At 34.6% G+C, this 18,997-nt stretch overlaps 1 protein-coding gene across 11 annotated transcripts in view; it reads left to right on the forward strand.

The window, feature by feature from the left end:
* Window positions 1-18,997, forward strand: part of CSNK1G3 (casein kinase 1 gamma 3) — a 109,352-nt gene that overhangs the window by 72,516 nt on the left and 17,839 nt on the right. For 4 of the 11 annotated variants that reach the window (XM_035014004.1, XM_035014008.1, XM_035014002.1 and 1 more), the window contains exons 7-11: window positions 8,293-8,378; window positions 8,499-8,583; window positions 10,409-10,557; window positions 11,739-11,834; window positions 15,591-15,686. In XM_035014004.1, coding sequence (XP_034869895.1) covers window positions 8,293-8,378; window positions 8,499-8,583; window positions 10,409-10,557; window positions 11,739-11,834; window positions 15,591-15,686 — 512 coding nt within the window. The remainder of the gene's footprint in view (window positions 1-8,292; window positions 8,379-8,498; window positions 8,584-10,408; window positions 10,558-11,738; window positions 11,835-15,590; window positions 15,687-18,997) is intronic. The other 7 variants (XM_035014005.1, XM_035014009.1, XM_035014010.1 and 4 more) reach the window with 4 other exon arrangements.

Genomic DNA, 18,997 nt, shown 5'->3' on the forward strand with positions numbered 1-18,997 from the left:
ATTATTTATTTATTTGACAGAGAGAGACACAGTGAGAGCAGGATCACAGCAGGGGGAGAGTTAGAGGGAGAAAAACAGGCTTCCCGCAGAGCAGGGAGCCCGATGCGGGGCTTGATCCCAGGACCCTGGGATCATGACCTGAGCCGAAGGCAGACGCTTAACGACTGAGCCACCCAGGCGCCCCTTGCTCCACATTCTTGCCAGCACTAGGGATTGTTAACGTTTTAGATTTCCACCATCCCAATAGGTGTGTAGTTCTTTTAGGATTCCTGGGATGAATTCCTGTGTAGAGAAGGACTTTTCCCCTCCACAACACCAAGTACTTCTCAGACACAAGCAGTGTGTCTGAAAATTCAACTTAAATTCTGACATTGTCTGCCTGGAGATAGCATCAGATCCCAAGGTTAAGGATTCCATCCTACAAGACTGCTCTCCACCCCCTATTTCAGATAACACTTGCAAATTCTAGGCTGTTACCTGTGCTTCTGACTGATCATGTACAGATTAGAGGCTCCACCTACCTCCTCCTTAAGTTCAGTTTATTTGCTAGAGTGGTTTCGTAGACTCAGGGAAGCACTTACTTAGGTTTACGAGTTTATTACAGGACATGATGAAGGATACAAATCAACAGTCAGATGTAGGATGAGATCCCAAACAAAGGAACTTCTGTCCTTGTGCAGCTTGGGCCCTGGCTTGGTGATATATGCAAGTGTTCTGGTTCCCCAAGTGTGGAAGCTCTCCCAAAAGGGCCAAAGAGCTGTCCTCTTGGGGTTTTATGGGGGCTTCATGACATACTCATGATTGATTAATGCATTGGCCATTGGCTAATTCAACCTGCAGCCTCTCTTCCCTTCCTGGAGGTTGTGGGGTGGGACTGAAAGTTCCAACCCTCTAATCATATGGTTGGTCTCCCTGGCAACCAGCCCCTGACCTTGGGTGGGTTCAAGATTCACCTTCATTAGTAACAAGACACCCATTTCACCTTTATGGCTCTGAAGTGTTTTCAAGAACTGTGGCTAAAGACTGAATATATCTTGAGAAATATATTCTGGTCATCTGACCAAATATATATTTCTTATAAATCATTATGTCACAGTAGTGTTATCTCATTGTTGTTTTAATTTGTGTTTCCTGATGACATAGGATGTGTAGCATCTTTTCATATGCTTACTTGTCATTTATGTATCTTCTTTTGTGAGGTGTCTTTTAAGGTCTTTGGCCCATTTTTAATCAGGTTGTTTTATTATTGTTGATTTTAAGAGTTCTTTGTATATTTTGGATAATAGTTCTTTATGAGAGGTGTCTTTTGCAAATATTTTCTCCCAGTCTGTGACTTATCTTTTTGTTCTCTTGACGGTGTCTTTAGCAGAGCACAAGTTTTAATTTTAATGAAGTCCAGCTCATCAGTTATTTCTTTCAAAGGTCATGCCTGATGTGTTACATCTAAAAAGTCATCTCGAAACCCATGGTCATCTAGATTTTCTTCTGTGTTATATTCCAGGATTTTTATAATTTTGCATTTGACAGGTCTCCATTTTGGTTTATTTTTGTAAAGGGTGTAAGATCTGTGTCTAGATTCATTTTTATACATATTGATATCCAGTTGTTTGACTACCGTTTGTTGAAAAAACTTAACTTTGCTCCATTGTATTGCTTGTTTGTCAAGGTGAATATATTTATGTGGGTCTGTTTCTTGGCTTTCTATTCTGTTCATTGATTTGTCTGTTTTTTCACAAGTACTACAGTGTGTCAATTACTGTAGGTTTATAGTTAGTCTGAGAGTAGTTATTTTTTAATAGGTTTTTTTTTGTATTTAAATGTCTTGTAGCGTACTGTTTGTTACCATGTGTAGTACTGTTGCTAGCAGGACTCTGCTGTTCTCTTCTTTTGATTTGCTTCTCTTGATAGCCAAATGTATTGGATTTTATCTAAATTAAGAGAACTGGATTTCAAGAGGACTTCTTTAGGAATCAGATGAATGCATGTGCTAGGTTCCATTGCTCAGAAAACTTTTTTTCTTTATGCATTCTTGTTATTGCTAGGTTGGGTATCTGGATTGGTGAGTTGTTGCTGCACATTGTCTTGCATAATTGTGCTTTTTCTTTTCCTAAATAGGTTTGTGTTTTTATTTAACAAAAACCATCTTAATTATGTAATTTTGAAAAATGTAAATGAGCTCAGTGAATCTTGAAGAAGAGTTTTTTTTTGTTGTTGGGTATTGGGGAAAAATAATTGTCAACATTTTAGTAGGAAATATAAAGTGAAATCTTTGCTTGTAGTAATTTTTATTTTTTTATTTTTTGGTTTATATATAAAGAATGATTTCAGGGAGAGGTTTTTTTTTGTTGGTTTTTTTGAGCTCTCTTATCATGCCTGTATTTAGTTTTAAGTAACATGTCTCTTGGACTCATTGTTTTTCATTTTTGTAGGAAAATGCACTAATGAGCTTATTTTTTGCAAATACGTATGTGTATATTAGAAAGTTTTCTGCTTCTCAGCGTTTGATTGATTTTGTTTTTTTGACAGGGCTAAATTTGAGTTAATGAGAAAGGGAATTTTTTTCTGTTTCTGAAAGTTGAGTTGAAATTCAGTCAAAACAGAAAACAGTTCTAGCTGTGTGAGGAATAAAGTCAGTTTTAAAAAAGGGAAAATAATGTTGAGACAAGGAGTAGAAAAGCATTGCAGAAGGTGTGCAATAAACATTTGATTAATTGATTAATTGGTTCTACTTTGCTTTTAGAAATGAAAAAGTGCATGCATGTGGTTTAGAAGTCTGCCTTTCTCTTTTAGGTGCATAACCTTTCTGAGCCTTTGTTTTCTTATTTGGGTTTACCGTTGCTTTAAGTGTAGTTAGAATTTTAAATGATCATCAATATGACACACTGACCCATAATAGGCTCCTAATATGTGCTGGTTGTATGTATTTCATGTGATACATATACATTTTTTTTTTTGATGTAGTGTTCCATGATTCATTGTTTGCGTATAACACCCAGTGCTCCATGCAGTATGTGCCCTCCTTAATAACCATCACCAGGCTGACCCATCCCCTCACCCCTGTCCTCTCTAAAACCCTCAGTTTGTTTCTCAGAGTCCATAGTCTCTCATGGTTCGTCTCCCCCTCCGATTTCTCCCATTCGTTCTTCCCCTCCTGCTATCTTCTTCTTCTTCTTTTTTTTTTTTTTAACATATAATGTATTATTTATTTCATAGGTTCAGGTCTGTGATTCATCAGTCTTACACAATTTACAGCACTCACCATAGCACATACCGTCCCCAATGTCTATCACCCAGCCACCGCATCCCTCCCACCTCCACCACTCCAGCAACCCTCAGTTTGTTTCCTGAGATTAAGAGTCTCTTATGGTTTGTCTCCCTCTCTGGTTTCATCTTGTTTCATTTTTTCCTCCCTTCCCCTATGATCCTCTGTCTTGTTTCTCAAATTCCTTTTATTACTGAGACCATATGATACTTGTCTTTCTCTGATTGACTTATTTCGCTTAGCATAATACCCTCTAGTTCCATCCACGTCGTTGCAAATGGCAAGATTTTTTTTTTTGATGGCTGCATAATATTACATTGTATATATACACCAGATCTTCTTTATCCATTCATCTGTTGATGGACATCTAGGCTCTTTCCATAGTTTGGCTATTGTGGACATTGCTGCTATAAACATTGGGGTGCACGTACTCCTTTGGTGTGCTACGTATATTCTTAAAAAGCAGAATTTTAATTGACTCTTTATATAACTTTTAAACTTATTGGAAAACCTATTTAAAAGATTCTTTAATGATACCTATTGCAAAGTAAATCATCACTTTCTAATTTCTTAGTTGCTCATAGTAAGGGTTCCTATAATAAGGATTCTTGGCTTCCAGGGAAACATCCATTTTCAAACAGGTCTTTGTAGTTAAGTGTTTTATAAAATGTGAACAGGGTTTAATAAGGGCCAGATTACCTTTGGGAGATGCCCCCCCCACCCCTACCCCATGAAACAGAGACCTGAGGAGGTATTCTTTAGTTACTGTATTTCAAAGATAAAGCCTTCCTCATGACTTCTGTTACTCACTACATGGTGAAATTTACTTCCAGATTTATCAGTTGATGAAAGAACACAAAGAAAAGAATTATGAGGGTAAGGAACGTTTCAGACTGAGTTGCAGAAGTGGTTTATTTTACTAGCTTGTATTTATGACTTGAATTTTTAAATACTGTGTAGGTTTTGAGACTAATACTGCTTTCTGAGACAACCATCTAGGCAAGATTACCTTATCATCATGGCTTGTTGTCACTCTGGTAACTAAAGCCCCACACCTTGAATTTAGAGGGAAATTGCCTTTTATATTGTGTTCCTCTCCTTAACAAAGAATGCTACTTGGGAGGGGTCAGTATTAGCATATCGTTCAGTCTTTTAAATTTATCTCTACAATATTTCATATTTTTTGATGCTGCTGAAAATGGTATTGCTTTTTAAATTTGTTTTCCAGTTGTCGATTGCTTTCATAGAAGTACAATTGATTTTTATATACTGACCTTGTATCCTGTAACCTTGCAAAACTCATGTACTAGTTCTAATAGAGTTTTTTGGTGGATTACTTAGGATTTTTCACATATGTGATCATTTGGTCTTGCAGAGAAAACTAGTTACACTTCTTTATTTCCAATCTGAATACCTTTTAAATCTTTTCTTTTTTTAAACTAACAAGGGCTTCCAGTACAACACTGAATAGATAATGTGCGAGTGAACATCCTTGTTTTGTTTCTGATTGTAGGGGTACCTTTCGCCATGTAAGAATTATGTTAGTTGTAGGTTTTTCATAGAAGTCCTTTGTCAGAATGAAGAAGTTTTTTTTTTCTATTGCTTATTTAACAAGTGTTTTTTTTTTTTATCATAAATGCATGTTATGTTTTATTAAGTACTTTTTCTGTATCTTTTGAGGTGATCATGTGATATATATCTTTTATTAACATGGTGAATTACATCAATTCGTTTTTGAAAGTTAAACCAACCTTAAATTTATAGGATGAACTAGTCATCATGTATTAGCTTTTGAAGGATTTTGTGAGTGTTTTGATGAGAGACATTTCCTGTACTTCCCTTTGCTTGTAAAATGCCTTTGACTGGTAACATCATTAATGAAGAGTTGGGAAAGATTCCCTTCTCTTCTTCTTCCTGGAAGAGTTTGTGTAGAGCTAGTATTATTCCTTAACTGTTTAATAGAATTCACCAGTGATGCCATTTGGGCCTTTGGTTATATTTTGGGAAGATTTTATATTATAAAATAAATTTCTTTAATTGGAATAGAACTATTCGCATCTTCGTAATTTGTCTTTCAGGACATTTGCTTATTATTATTATTATTATTATTATTATTATTGGCCTAGACATAGATAAATGGGTCACATTACAGAGTCCTGAAGTGGACCCCTACACAGACGCTCAATTGGTTTTTGAGAAGTGTTCAAAATTTTAAATGTGTTTAAATTTTTCAATTTAAAAAAATGAGTAAAATATTTAAATAGACCCTTCACAATAAGATGTATGAATAAGCAATAACACAGTTGAAACAGTGTTCAAAAATATTAGTCACTGGTGAAATTCAAATTAAATCCCAGTGAGCTAATACCTCACAGTCACTAGTAGGGCTGAAATATAAAAGAGTGACCATGCTAAATGTGGGATGGATACTACATCAACTGGAATTCTCCTACATTGCTGATGGAAATATAAAATGGCACAACCCCTTTGGAAAACAGTATAGAAGTGTCTTAAAAAGTAAAATTACTTTAGTGATTTTAAAAAAGTAAAATTACTGAGGCAGTAATCCTCCTCCTAAAAATTTACACAGGAGAAATGGAAACATACGTCCACGCACAGACTTGTACAAGAATGTTCATAAAAGCTTTATTCACAATAGCCCCAAACTGGAAGTTACTCATGACCCATCAATCGGTGAATATATAAATATATTGTAGTATACTACTCAGCAATAAAAAGTAATGAACTACCAATGCACACAACAACATAAAAAGATATGTTGAGTGAAAGAATTTAGACCCAAGGGCATACTATACTATGCTTTTCATATGAAACGCTATAAAAAATCAGATTTAATGTAGCCTGACAGAAAGCAGATAAGTGGTTGTTTTGAGGCCAGGGGAGGGGAGAATAACAGGCAATGGGCATAAGGGAACTTTTTGGAGTGTTGGAAATAGTTGTTGATTGTGGTGGTACTAAGGTGTACATTGTTAAAATTTTTCAAACTGTACCCTTATAATGGGTGTATTTTATTATGTGTAAAGTATACTTCAATAAAAGGAGTTTCTTTTTTAGGGCTTTTCAACTCTGGCTGTATTTCAAAATCATCTGTTAAGCTTTTTTAAAATGCACATTCTTTAGCTCATGTCATACCTAAGGAATCAGTCTCCAGCATCAGGCCTGCTCATTTGAGGCATTTAAAAGTTTCAGAGGTGATTCTGATTCTTAGTGGGACTTCAGAAATATTTTTTTTTCTTTGCATGACTCTTTATTCCTAAGGTTCCCAAGATCTAATAAAGTCAAATTGTATATATAAAACACATTACTCATTTTTCTCATGTCAATTCATATCCCCGCTTTTACTAATGGGCTTTAAAAAGACCTTGAGGGGCGCCTGGGTGGCTCAGTCGTTAAGCATCTGCCTTCGGCTCAGGTCATGATCTCAGGGTTCTGGGATTGAGTCCTGCATTGGGCTCCTTGCTCAGCGGGGAGCCTGCTTCTCCCTCTCCCTCCGCTCCTGCTTGTGTCCCCTCTCTCGCTGTGTCTCTCTCTGTCAAATAAATAAAATCTTAAAAAAAAAAAAAAAAAAAAAACCTTGAGTCCATTTTATTTATTTTGAAAGTTTTCTATTTTTAATAGCATATGCTTACATTGTTATAATAGAAAATAGAAGCAAAAAAGAAAAAAATTTGGCATTATACTGCAGTTTGAGTATATGAAATGAGAAGGTGGAATGTCCTGTCTAATCCTCCAATCTCATAAACCTAATTCCTAACAATTCGATGCATTTTCTTCTGGATATCTTTGTTTGCTTGTAGGAGAGGGACACATATCTAGTATTATGTATTTTCAGATACTCATTTTTATATTTAAATAGTCTGTGTTGAGTGCCTGCTCTGTGGCAGCCATAATACTTGGTCCTGGGGATAATGAGCCAAGAGACATCTGCTGTCCTGTAATCTGCTGTCTGGTGGGAGGCTAGATAAAGACTAGATAATTACACTATATATATATATATATATATATATATATATATATATAGTAGCAAGTGTTACAGGAGACAGTTGTGGAATGAGATTACATAGTAGAAATTAAAACCTTTTCTGTCCTGTTCATGCTAGTTGAGAGCCATGCTTTGAAAAGTTTGCTTTTTCAAAAGCATTCAGTACTGCTTAGGTAGTATGATGATGACTCATTTGGATAAAACATCTTACACATTTATAATTAAAATACTATTTTTTCCTCTTATTGTTAGAGGTTTTGTATTTTAAAATAGTAAGAAATCTTAAGCATTTGACTTCAGTGACAAAAAAATTGAAAAAAAATTCACTTAGCAAATATAAGTACCTTTTCAAGTTTTCCTTTGTAATTGTCACTCACTTAGATGCTATACAACATTTTGTTACTAAAACAACAGTAGCAATTTGAAAATGGCAGTTTGTTCTAGCAGCATGTTTTTGATGGTGGCAGAGGGGTTATTAATGTTGGGATGTGTCAAATACAAGTGTTTTTAAGAACATATTACACAGAATCCTAATTGCAGTTAATATTAATGGAGAGTGTATAGGATGGACGTTGTGTGCTCGTGTAAGTTCAAGAAATGCAGGTTAAATGAAGTTAAACATTTTTATCTCGGGTTTTTCCTAAACCTTTAATATGTTACATCCTGGGTCTTTCAGATGGGGCTATAGTACACAGTGACTCTGTATTTGACCATGGAACCCTTTCTGACTTGCTTTATACTTCTATGGGTAGATATCTAAGGAGAGAAATGAGTGCCCAGTAGAATCTTAAAAAACAACAACCCCCCCCTCCAAAACGGTAGTGGCATATTTTAAAGATGCACAATAATTTTAATGTTAAAAACATTGTTTAACTGGACATGATTTGTTGCTTATAAGTGCTAGATATTTTATATTTATATACTGAACGTTGGGAATTAATTTATATGTAACAAAAGAATCAATTCTCCATTCTTGAATCCTTAACCGGGAGAGGAAAGTGAAGTTGATGTTTCTCTTATGTTTCAGAACAAAGTAGAAGAGATGACTTAGAAGCTTTAGGTCATATGTTCATGTATTTTCTGAGAGGCAGTCTTCCTTGGCAAGGTTTAAAGGTAATTGTTTTTGTGTTTCCTTTTGAATTTTATAAATTGCTAGTATGTTAAGGTTCTGTCTTCCAAGTAGTTAATTTTAAAATCACCACCTTCTCAAGATTTTTTTCCTTTCTGTTTCAGGCTGACACATTAAAAGAGAGGTATCAGAAAATTGGAGATACAAAACGAGCCACACCAATAGAGGTGTTATGTGAAAATTTTCCAGGTAATGAATGACACCACAGTGGTATACATGTGCGTAGACACAGAAAACCAGAGCAGTTAACTTCCATTGCTCAAGTTTATGACTGTTTTTCATGCTTAAAAAAAATGAGTTCAAAGTGTGATTTAAAAGATGTCAGTGTTTGGTGCATAGACCACAGGGACAATTTGTATATTTGCTCTGTTAAGATGGATTTAATATAAGAAAATCCCATTTTTTGATAGTGTTGACCAGTATCAGCTAACATATCAGTGACATACTTTTAATAAGTTAAAATACTTGCTGAGAAATGCGAGCTATAAAGTTTTGGTGCACGGTGTTAGTCATTTGAGTCTCATCGTCAAGCTCAAAGGAGGTGTGTGATGTATGATTTAGTTTTCAAAATACATTAAGATCTTACAGACCTTAGTACTTTCTGGCTAATGTCACATTGGGGAGCTTTATAAAAATCGTTTTACTTCCATGTGAAGTTTTGGCAGTTCAGATTAAGCCAACCAAAATTTACTTAAGATTCCTAAATCAATTAAGAAATAAGAATAATGTGTGCTAATGTTGTTAAGTAAAAAGTGAACCAAACTGGAAGGTCCCAGACTGAGTTCATACCTCACTTCAATATTCGCACGTCCTCCTGTCCATTGCTGGGCATCACTGCTGGGGTGTCAGCAAGCAGCATGATCTCAGGGAGCCCTTCCTCAGGTTTGCTTCTGTTATTCTTGGACAGCAAACTTTAGTTACATATTTTTTGTCTTTGCTGTAACATCAGAACTGGAAGATTAAAAATATATTGGTTGACACTAACAGTGTAGGTGTAGGCAGACTGGCTGTGTGTTATTTTGAAGTGTATACACGTTTCTGCAGGATAAAATGGTGTCAGAGTCACTTAACCAGGTAATTAGCTAGAATGTGGAATAGTGAGAGTCACCCTATGAGGAAGGTCACTGGGTGCCACTCTAATTGCCCGTTGGGCAGTGCATGATCCTGTTCTCACTGGCCACTGTCAGTGAATTGAATCAGAAAAACACGTGAGAGTAACCTTCCATCTCTCACTACAGTGATTTCCTGTGCCCTAATGGTGAAACCCTGTTTTACGAATTGCTCACCATTTTACCTGTTGATTTTTATGGCTTTTTCTTTCTTTTCCTTTAGGAAAGTAGGATCTTTAAGAAAAATACTTATGTCTAATACATTTGGGAATTACAGTGGCACAGAGAAATTTATATATTACCAAATCATTGTTGTATGACTGGAAATTCAAAGAAAAATTAAACTCTGCTGCTGTGTTTTATTTCTGAGATCTCTTAGCTTTATTTTGTTTGGTTAGCATTCTGCTCATGGCCCAAATTAGGAATTTGAATCCTCTGTTGGTCGGTTAGTGAATATGTCTGATGGTAAAAGAAATCCATCAAGCTAGTACAGATGCTTTCATACATAAATCAATTCCCATTAGTATTTTAAATAAATGTTTAAGTTTATGAGCGGAGTATCATGCTTGTGTTTAAGTAATTATGCGTTATTAAGTTGCTAATTCAATCTTTAGTACTATCCAAGGTTTCTATTCAAAATAACAATGTAAAATAAAAATTTTAGCTTTTCCTAATGAAATGAAGCAAATGTATTTGTTAAATAAAACCTCTCGTTTCTCCTTTGACCGTATTTTTTTCTTCCCTTCGAGAACTTTTTAATTTCTTTGTGATTAAATTTCCTAAAGTTTTAAATTGCAGAATTTTGTTGCTTTTTCATATTTTTATAACACTTTTTAGACATTTAAATAATTTTATTATTAATGAGTATATAGAGACATATCAGAATAATTTTTATTCCTTTCTAGAAGAAATGGCAACATATCTTCGTTATGTAAGAAGGCTAGATTTTTTTGAAAAACCAGACTATGACTACCTAAGAAAGCTTTTTACTGACTTGTTTGATCGAAAAGGATATATGTTTGATTATGAGTATGACTGGATTGGTAAACAGTTGGTGAGTACTCTGTGCTATATAATGAAAGATTATTTGTAGTACTTTTTTCCCCATAGTACAGCTTCTTCAGTGAAAAGAGTTGAATACAAATAATTTTTTTAAAGGATTCATTTTATTGCATCTTCCTGGGCATTTTAGGCAGCATAATACTAAAATTATTCTTTGAATTTTATAAAAACCCCACATTTGGACCCCCTGCTTTTTGAAGTAATGAGTTATTTTCAATTTTTCATTCCTGATTTATCTCTTACTGTCAAATATAATTATTTTTTTGTATAATATCCTGTTACTTTAAAAGATCAGTTAGTCTTGTGTTTTATTTCAGTCATTTCTCAAAACATTTGTAAAATAAAATTACAGGTTTTAATTCTACTAGCAGTTTTAGGTTATGTCTTGAATAGACTGGTACTTAAAAATTGGAGCATGTTTTGGGTTTTTAAAACTCTTCTAAGTTTTTGTAACTTAAAAAAATTAGTCTTGACTATAACTGTAGGATTGGTGCTCATCATTTAAAGGGACACATTATGAAATTCTTTGACGAGACAACTTTTAAAATATTTATTCTCACTATTTTTTTTTAATAAGTTAGAATGTCTTACAAAACTTTCTTTAATTGTGGCTTGCTGTTGGCGAATTTTTGTCCATATTTGGAACTACCAAACTCTCAGATTCATGTATTTTTGAACAACTGACTTATTTAAATGTTTAATCTATATTTTTCTTAGATCCAAAGTGAATTGACTTTATAAGTCTCTCCTGAGTCAAAATATTGACAATAAGCCATTTTATTAGCTTATTTTAAAAATAATTTCTTTATTTTCTTAAAATGATTTATTGTGTTTATACATTAGCTTTGAAAATGAGAGACATAAATAAATACACTTTCATTTTTCTGATATGAAAAAGTAACCTGAAAGTAAAGATTGCATTAGAAAGTCTTTTATTGATATAAAAGTGAATACTTAATAAAGTCTTTAAACATTTTTGAAAATAATGTAAAAAAGTAGCTATATGTTCTCTTGTTTTAACTTATTTTTAGTGACATATTTCAAGAATGGTATCATTTTGTAAGGCTTTACTTTAAGTGTCTTTTATTATTTCCTTGATTCCATGAAGCAGCTAAGTAATTTTGAATACGACTTCTGAAATAGAATGTATTGATGCTAATTCTTGTACCGTAGCCTACTCCAGTGGGTGCAGTTCAGCAAGATCCTGCTCTGTCATCAAACAGAGAAGCACATCAACACAGAGATAAGATGCAACAATCCAAAAACCAGGTTTGCTGCCCTTTCAGATATGAAATGTCTTGATTTGCTTCTGTATTAATTTCTGACAGTTTAAAAATAAATTTGTTTTTTTACCATGCCCAGATGGTAGGTTTACAGGTGTGCCCATGTGTATGTGTGTGTGGGAGCACATATCTACACATGTAGATAGATACTGAAGGATTGAAATACATTTTTTTTTAATAGATAAAACAGACGATATACACATGCTTATCAGGGATCGAGAATGCATAGATTTGCAACAAATAAACCATTTCCCCCTCATGTTCACTCTTTACTAGTTTAAAAATCACATGAAAATGTTTAATGATAAATTTCTAATTAGTGGTATAAATTAGTATAAACTTTGAGCAATATTTGATACTCGTAGAGTTGCAAGTGTTTGGAGATATTGTTGGAAAAAATTATAATAGCAGTTGATCTTTCTAACTGCAGTCTAATTTAGCTCAATAAATTATTTGCTGAGTTTTGCTCTTTGAAAGCTACTATTCTGCATGTTGCAGAAATGCACAAGTAAGGAAAACAACATAACCTATAAGAAATTATTTTGTAATGAGTGGCTAAGAGCTCACTCAGTCTCTGGAATCAGACACACCTGGATATGACTTGATCTTGGACAAATTACTCTTATTTTTCAAAGCCTTGGTTCTCTCATCTGCAAAACAGAAATAATGCTTGTTAATTCATATAAGCATTCAGTAAATCTCAACTCTCATGGCTGGTGTTATTGTTATCATGATTATTACAATAAACTCACAAGTAACTATATTACCAAACAGTGTAACCTCTATCATATGAAGTATATTAATAAAGTGCCATGGAAGATCATTGGAATATGGGGGATCTGTAAAGATTTTATGCAGAAGGTGGCTTTTGAGTTGAGCCTGAAGAACGAATGGAATTTTTTAAAGGCAGATGAAAGAATAAGGGCATTTTGGGGAGGGTGAACAGTGTAAAATAGGAAGCAGAAGTTTAAAAATGTAGTTTGAGGAATAGTGAGCATTTCAGTTTGCTTTGGGCAGAGAGTAGGTTCTATGCAGAGAGTAGGCATAGCAGATAAATAGGGAAGAATGTGTATTTCCTGGGTAAGGTAATTGAAAGCTGTTGAAATTTTTGAGTGATGTTCTTGCTTTTCTCTTTTTTGTAAAAAGAAGCTTGATTTAATCTATCTTTGACATAAAACATTTTGCTAATTGGAAGTTAAATAGCATCTTTAGAATTTTCAGTTATAACCCTTTCTGGGGAAGGATAATGTGCTATCCTTTCTTACTCTTATATCTTTTATCCCATCAGAGTTGCAGTGAGTTAAACAAGGGATGAAAATCAAAGGAAAGAACACAACACAATAAAAATCATAGCAAAATAAAATGCTCCATTTAGGGGATATTGAACAATAGTAGGCTTTAAAGTACAACCAATTAAGACAGAGTAGTTTTAGAATTTTGCCTTAGAAAAATCGGGACAATAAAGGATCTTAAATATAAATTTCTTCAGATATAAATTAGTACTAGTTGGTAGTTTGACTACTATGGTAAGATGCTGAATATAGAAAGAAATGGCTCTAAAGTGAAGACTTGGGAGTTTGTGTTTTATAAATCAGAATTAATTTCTCAATTGGATGAAGATCAATAATTCATGTTCTCTGGAGATGTCCTCTTGAGCTGTTAGGTATTGTAATGAGTGAAACTCTTCTTTAAATGTTGAATTCAATTATAATTCAAATGTCTTCAAGTTTAATTTTCTGTGTGTTTCAGACTTGTCTTCCTAGCTAGATTGTGAGCTCACTGAAGGTGGGAACCATGTTTTATTTGTGTAGTCCTTGTTGCACTAAATGTAGGGAGTCGATTTTTGCTTTTCGTTTTGTGTTTTTTCAGGAAACTCTTTAGGGTAGCTTATGTATTAAATTTGAAACCTGGGTATGCAGACTGTCACCATAATAGAAAAGTTGTATATCTTAAAAACTTTTCCTAAACATCAGTGAAGCAGTAAACATTTCAGGTGTATGAGAAACTCAAAATTGACAGTCGCAAAAGAAGAACCTTTAGTTAAATGACTAAAATGTTGCAGTGTCCCCAGGTAAGCAGTTTTACCCTAGAGTTGGTTGTTGAAGTTCAGAATCCCGTGACATCCCAAGGAAGGTGTTAGATGCCTGTCACGATTGGTTCTGAGGAGAGGCTGGGGAGTTACCTTCTTAAAGAGGTCCATGACCCTTACATGTTACCTGTCGCTCTAGGCAGTATTTAGGTGTTTATCTCCATTTTAGCACCATTTTCATTCTTTCATCTTCTTTAGATTTAATCTCCTCTAATTTATCTTAGTTTAAGCTACACACCTGCTAAATTCTGGTCATGAACACGGAGGGTTTAATGAAAAGACCTAGAGCTGTCTGTAATTGCTTTGATGATAGACTTCATGACGCCTCATACTTCTTACGTAATTTTGCATTGTACGCTTTAATTTGGGAAGCTTAGTGCCAGAACATTTATTCATTGTGCCTGTTTGGACTTAACATTTCTTCTCCCCTAGGCCTACTCCGGCCACTGATGAGCTCAGGCTCCCGATGGCCCAATATACGTGGCACTTTGTGGCAAGTTTTTTCTTTTTTGGCGAGTTTTTCTTGACTTAGGTTGAAAAAGAAAGAAAGTAAAGAGCACCGAAGACTTTAAATATATGTCACTGTGTTAAGGAGCTAGTTAGTACTGCTGGCAGAGCAGTTGGCTCTTGAGTTTGAATCCCTGCTGTACTTCTTGCAGTGTCTTTGACCTTGGTCAGGTATTTAGTCTCAAGCCTCTTCATCATTGAAGTGAGGATGATACTGTCTATTTCAAAATGGGATAGCACATGCAAAGCAGCTGATGCAGAACCAAACATGTAAAACAATCTTGAATATTGTATTCCTTCTTTTTATTAATGCTGTCCACATTTTCCTGAAACCTCAAAACTGACCCCTATTAATAGCAGCTACTCCTAATTCTGCGGTAGATTATTATTAGTTTGTGGTTATTGCCATGCCAATTTGCCAAGTCCTGTAAAAGCATCAAGAATTATCAGCCTATCATGGGAATGGGTTCCTTAATTTGAACCAGATAAAAGGAGATCAGGGAAGCAAAGGGATTCATATAAAGTAGGATTGTCACTTAATAAAAAAAACTGCTTGTCATATCCTCATAGTGTTCTTCTGTATAACACTTGTCACTTTTTAAAGGACTTTCTGTTTTTTTTATATTAACCTCACAGTCAGAAACATGGTACTTAAGCAAGAGAGAAAAGTTTTCTAGGATCTAAGTACAGCTGTTTAAAGACTATTTTTTTTAAACCTTGCTAGAAGTAGTTCCTCATCAGAAAACCAAGGGGGACCTCTACTGTAAGAAAATATAGTGGATGGCATTTTAGTTCTTTGGTGATTTATTTGGAATTCTTTCCTGGGCACATCGTTTTTACTTCCCTTGTTCTTTGTTAACTTCATTTATAAAATTGGAGGGTGGAGCGTATGATAGCTAAAGCCCTTTCACTTCTAAATTCTATGGTTCTGTCTTATTTTTGTGGTTGATCATTACCTAATGGTAGCCATGTGACGAAAACCTCTCCACATCCAGTATGCAAAGATAACTGCATCTGTGACTCAGAATAGCAAGGGTATTTTAAATTTCCTTTTATACGTTTGTTTTCTATATTATAAGGATGAGATGTTTAACATATTGGGTTTTTCTTCTTCCATGCATGCCACATGCATTAAATAAATGGCAGTCGGCAGACCACAGGGCAGCTTGGGACTCCCAGCAGGCAAATCCCCACCATTTGAGAGCTCACCTTGCAGCAGACAGACATGGTGGCTCGGTACAGGTATTTTCTGATTTTTGCATGAGTGATTATTTCCCAAATTTATACAACTAACCCTTTTTTGGAACTCATGGCATGACTTCATATCCTAATGCAAAACTTGTTGCTGAACTCTCCATAATTCTTTTCCTTTGTATTTAACCAAAAAGCAAAATTAACATGGTCTAGGAAGACCACCAGGGATACTACGATTTTGCCTTTGTTCATTTTTGCAAGTATATGCAACAATATTTAAGTTAAGTCATACTCACAACAGGTTAGAAAAACAAACTGTATTACTTGAAATATGTGTTAAGCTTGATTTTTCAGTAATAAGTTCGAACTTTTTTAATGCTGTAATAGAACACTTTTATAACTTTTCCCTTTCATTGATCTTTCCTTCTTTAAACTTCAGTCAGTTAAATAGGAAATTTTTTATCCTTAGTACTCAGAAAATACTTCCTGATTAATTGCTCAAATAAACATGACCCCAATTGTTATAATGGTATATTTTGTTTCTAGAAAATACCAGATGGAGAAAATAATTTCAAGAACAAGTATTTATCAAATACTCCCCTCAATTTTCTGGCTATTTCTGAAAATTTAAAGCAGTCCTTTATTTTTTTGAAGTGTTCATTCCTCCTTCCTTCTCTGTACCCTTAGAATACTTTATCTTGCCCTCCCATGCCCCCTAAATTTTCATCTTTTATGTGAATTGTAGAAAGGGGAAGGTTGCCAAGTCTCTTATTTCTTTTAAAATGCTAGTTTAAGGTAATTTAAATGACGGTTTAAAGTAATTGAGATAATAAATGTTATCTCCATCCATTTCAATTTAGAACTTCCTTTAAAAGTTTTGATTTTTTTTCTCCACATATTTCCACTTGAATAATTTTCCATTATGTTTTATCAAATTTGCATTTTTCTTGGTGAATATGTAGATATATTTAGTCTTTTGGATCCCTGCTCTGGATTTTATTCTTTCTTGATTTGAATTCTAAAAGTCAGTTCTTGATTAAATCTTAGAAGTTCTCATGTTTTTCTCACCATTAAATTTTAGAGGTAATTTAAAGTATGTATTCAAATATTTTTATAGAACTTTGTAGTCTGTGGACCTTTCAGTCCTGTGTAACAGAGGTATTTGATGAGGACTTAGAGGCAAGGGTGCTTGAATTGTAAAAAATTTTTTATGACCCCAATTCATGGCCTTGGAAAAGTTAATAGAGCAAATTATATTTAGTTTCATAACACAGACTGGATGGTGTGTGTGTCTGTATACGTTTACACGTTTCTAAGTGTTGTATGTTACAATAGCAAGTGTCTTGCTCAGTGTTCAGGGATATCTGCAACAGTTACAACACTATTAGAAAGCTGTCCGGCCATGTGCACCATTACCACAAATGTGTTATTTTCTTAGTTTCTTCTTACTCTGTGGGATTCGCAGAGGTGGCTCATGGGATCTCCAGACTATCACAGGGTGAATGAGTTTGATTATTGGCTCATCACTCTAGTACTGTATGTTCTCTTTTTTCATATGTTCCCCAAGAGACATTTCCACTCCCCTCTTTTCTCACCATCTCTTTAAAGCTTCTCTGCCTTCGGAGACTGCATCTGGCTTCATCCTAATATTCAATACATGATCAGTTTTACTTACTAGAATTTTAGTAATACATAAGTAAAACAAAAAATTTTACACTATTTTCATTGACTTCCTGAATATATTTTACACCATTAACTAACCTGACATGATGGACATTAAGCAAGCTTCAGTCTTGTGAAAAATTTACTGACAGCCTAAGTAGGCTCATGCCTGAACCTTGTTCTTTCCTAAAATATTGACTTCATTTATGCTTTATGTCCTACCCACGTAAAAAGTTTGAAAAGTTACAATATGACACTTGTATAATTGGGCTAATAAAATTGTAATTTAAAGCTAGTAGTAAGAAGAGGAAAGAAAGGTGCCTAAAATCTAAGCTAATGTGATCATTATTATAAATATAATACTACATTGGATTCTGAACAAAGGAAGGGAAACTTTTTCAGTTATTCTCATTGTCTGATGAAGGGAATAGATAAAGAGAAAAACCCTTTTATTAATACAAAAGTGTGAGAATAATTTGCCTTGAGATTCTTTGTGTGATGATCAGTAAACTACCTGTTGGACAATTTCCAGTGTTGACTTTGTAGGAGATGCAAAGACTTTATATGGCAATTAAAAAATTAGCCTTTAGCAAATACTAAGGCCCTGTCATCGAATAGTTTCTTAGGAAAGACATTACCGTAATAAGTTGATAGCTATCCGGTGAGAAATAAATATGGTACAGATTTAGGATATTTGGAAGCAGAATCAGGAGTTACCCCAAATAAGCCAGTTGGGGCCTGTGGCATTCGTCCCTCATCTGTCACTGCAGTGTTTTTCTGGAGCTCAGAATGGCTCTCAGTGGCACCACAAAGCATTCCGGGCTGCTTCCAGTTGACCTGCAAGATGAAACCTCTTGCAATTTTGATTTACAGAAGGTTCCTCGGATATTCATTATTTCAGATGTGTTTTTAATAGGAACTGAATGGTGGAATCTAAATTTGAACTCCTTGTTTTTCTAGAATTACTGTATGTGTTACAGGTCAGACATCTGGTTTGCCAAGTTGATCTCATTGTGTTTAAGAGCACAAGCCCTAGAGTCAAATTCGAGTTTAAAATCTGTGCCATAGATTATTCATCAGTAAAATGGAAATTTTTTTTTCAGATTTTTAAAGATTATTTATTTATTTGAGCGAGAGAGAGGGAGAGAGAGAGCAGAGTGTGTGAGAACACGAGGGGCAGAGGGAAAAGCGGGCTCCCTGCAGGGCTCGATCCCAGAACCCTGAGATCATGACCTGAGCCTAAGGCAGACGCTTAACCGACTGAGCCACCCGGGTGCCCCAGTAAAATGGAAATATTAATAATACTTCTACCTCATGGTTTTGTCATGAGAACTTAATTTAAAAAGTATTAGCACAGAGGGTGGGCCTTATGAAGTACAAATACTAGAATAATCTATTGCTTTTTCAGATTAAGAAACTTGATTAGTCTCTGGGAAGTGAAGTCTAGTGGTACAGCCCAAAGAAAGCATTGTCAAATTGGAATTTATCTAATTTTATTCTGTATCTTTAGTGTAATCATGTTAATCCACTGACCAGAAGGATCCAGCTACACGTTTGATAAATTTTTCCCACACAAGAGATTAAAAATTACATTCAAATATCTGAAGACTATATTTTGAATTTGTTCTTGGCTTTTATGTGTTTTGGAAAAGCTCCCAGGGCAATCAGATGTATTCCTCTCTGCTCCCTTTAGAATC

The sequence above is a fragment of the Mirounga leonina genome, unplaced genomic scaffold, assembly GCF_011800145.1.
Source record: "Mirounga leonina isolate KUSES-001 unplaced genomic scaffold, KU_Mleo_1.0 Mir_168, whole genome shotgun sequence".
NCBI classification, from domain to species: domain Eukaryota; kingdom Metazoa; phylum Chordata; class Mammalia; order Carnivora; family Phocidae; genus Mirounga; species Mirounga leonina.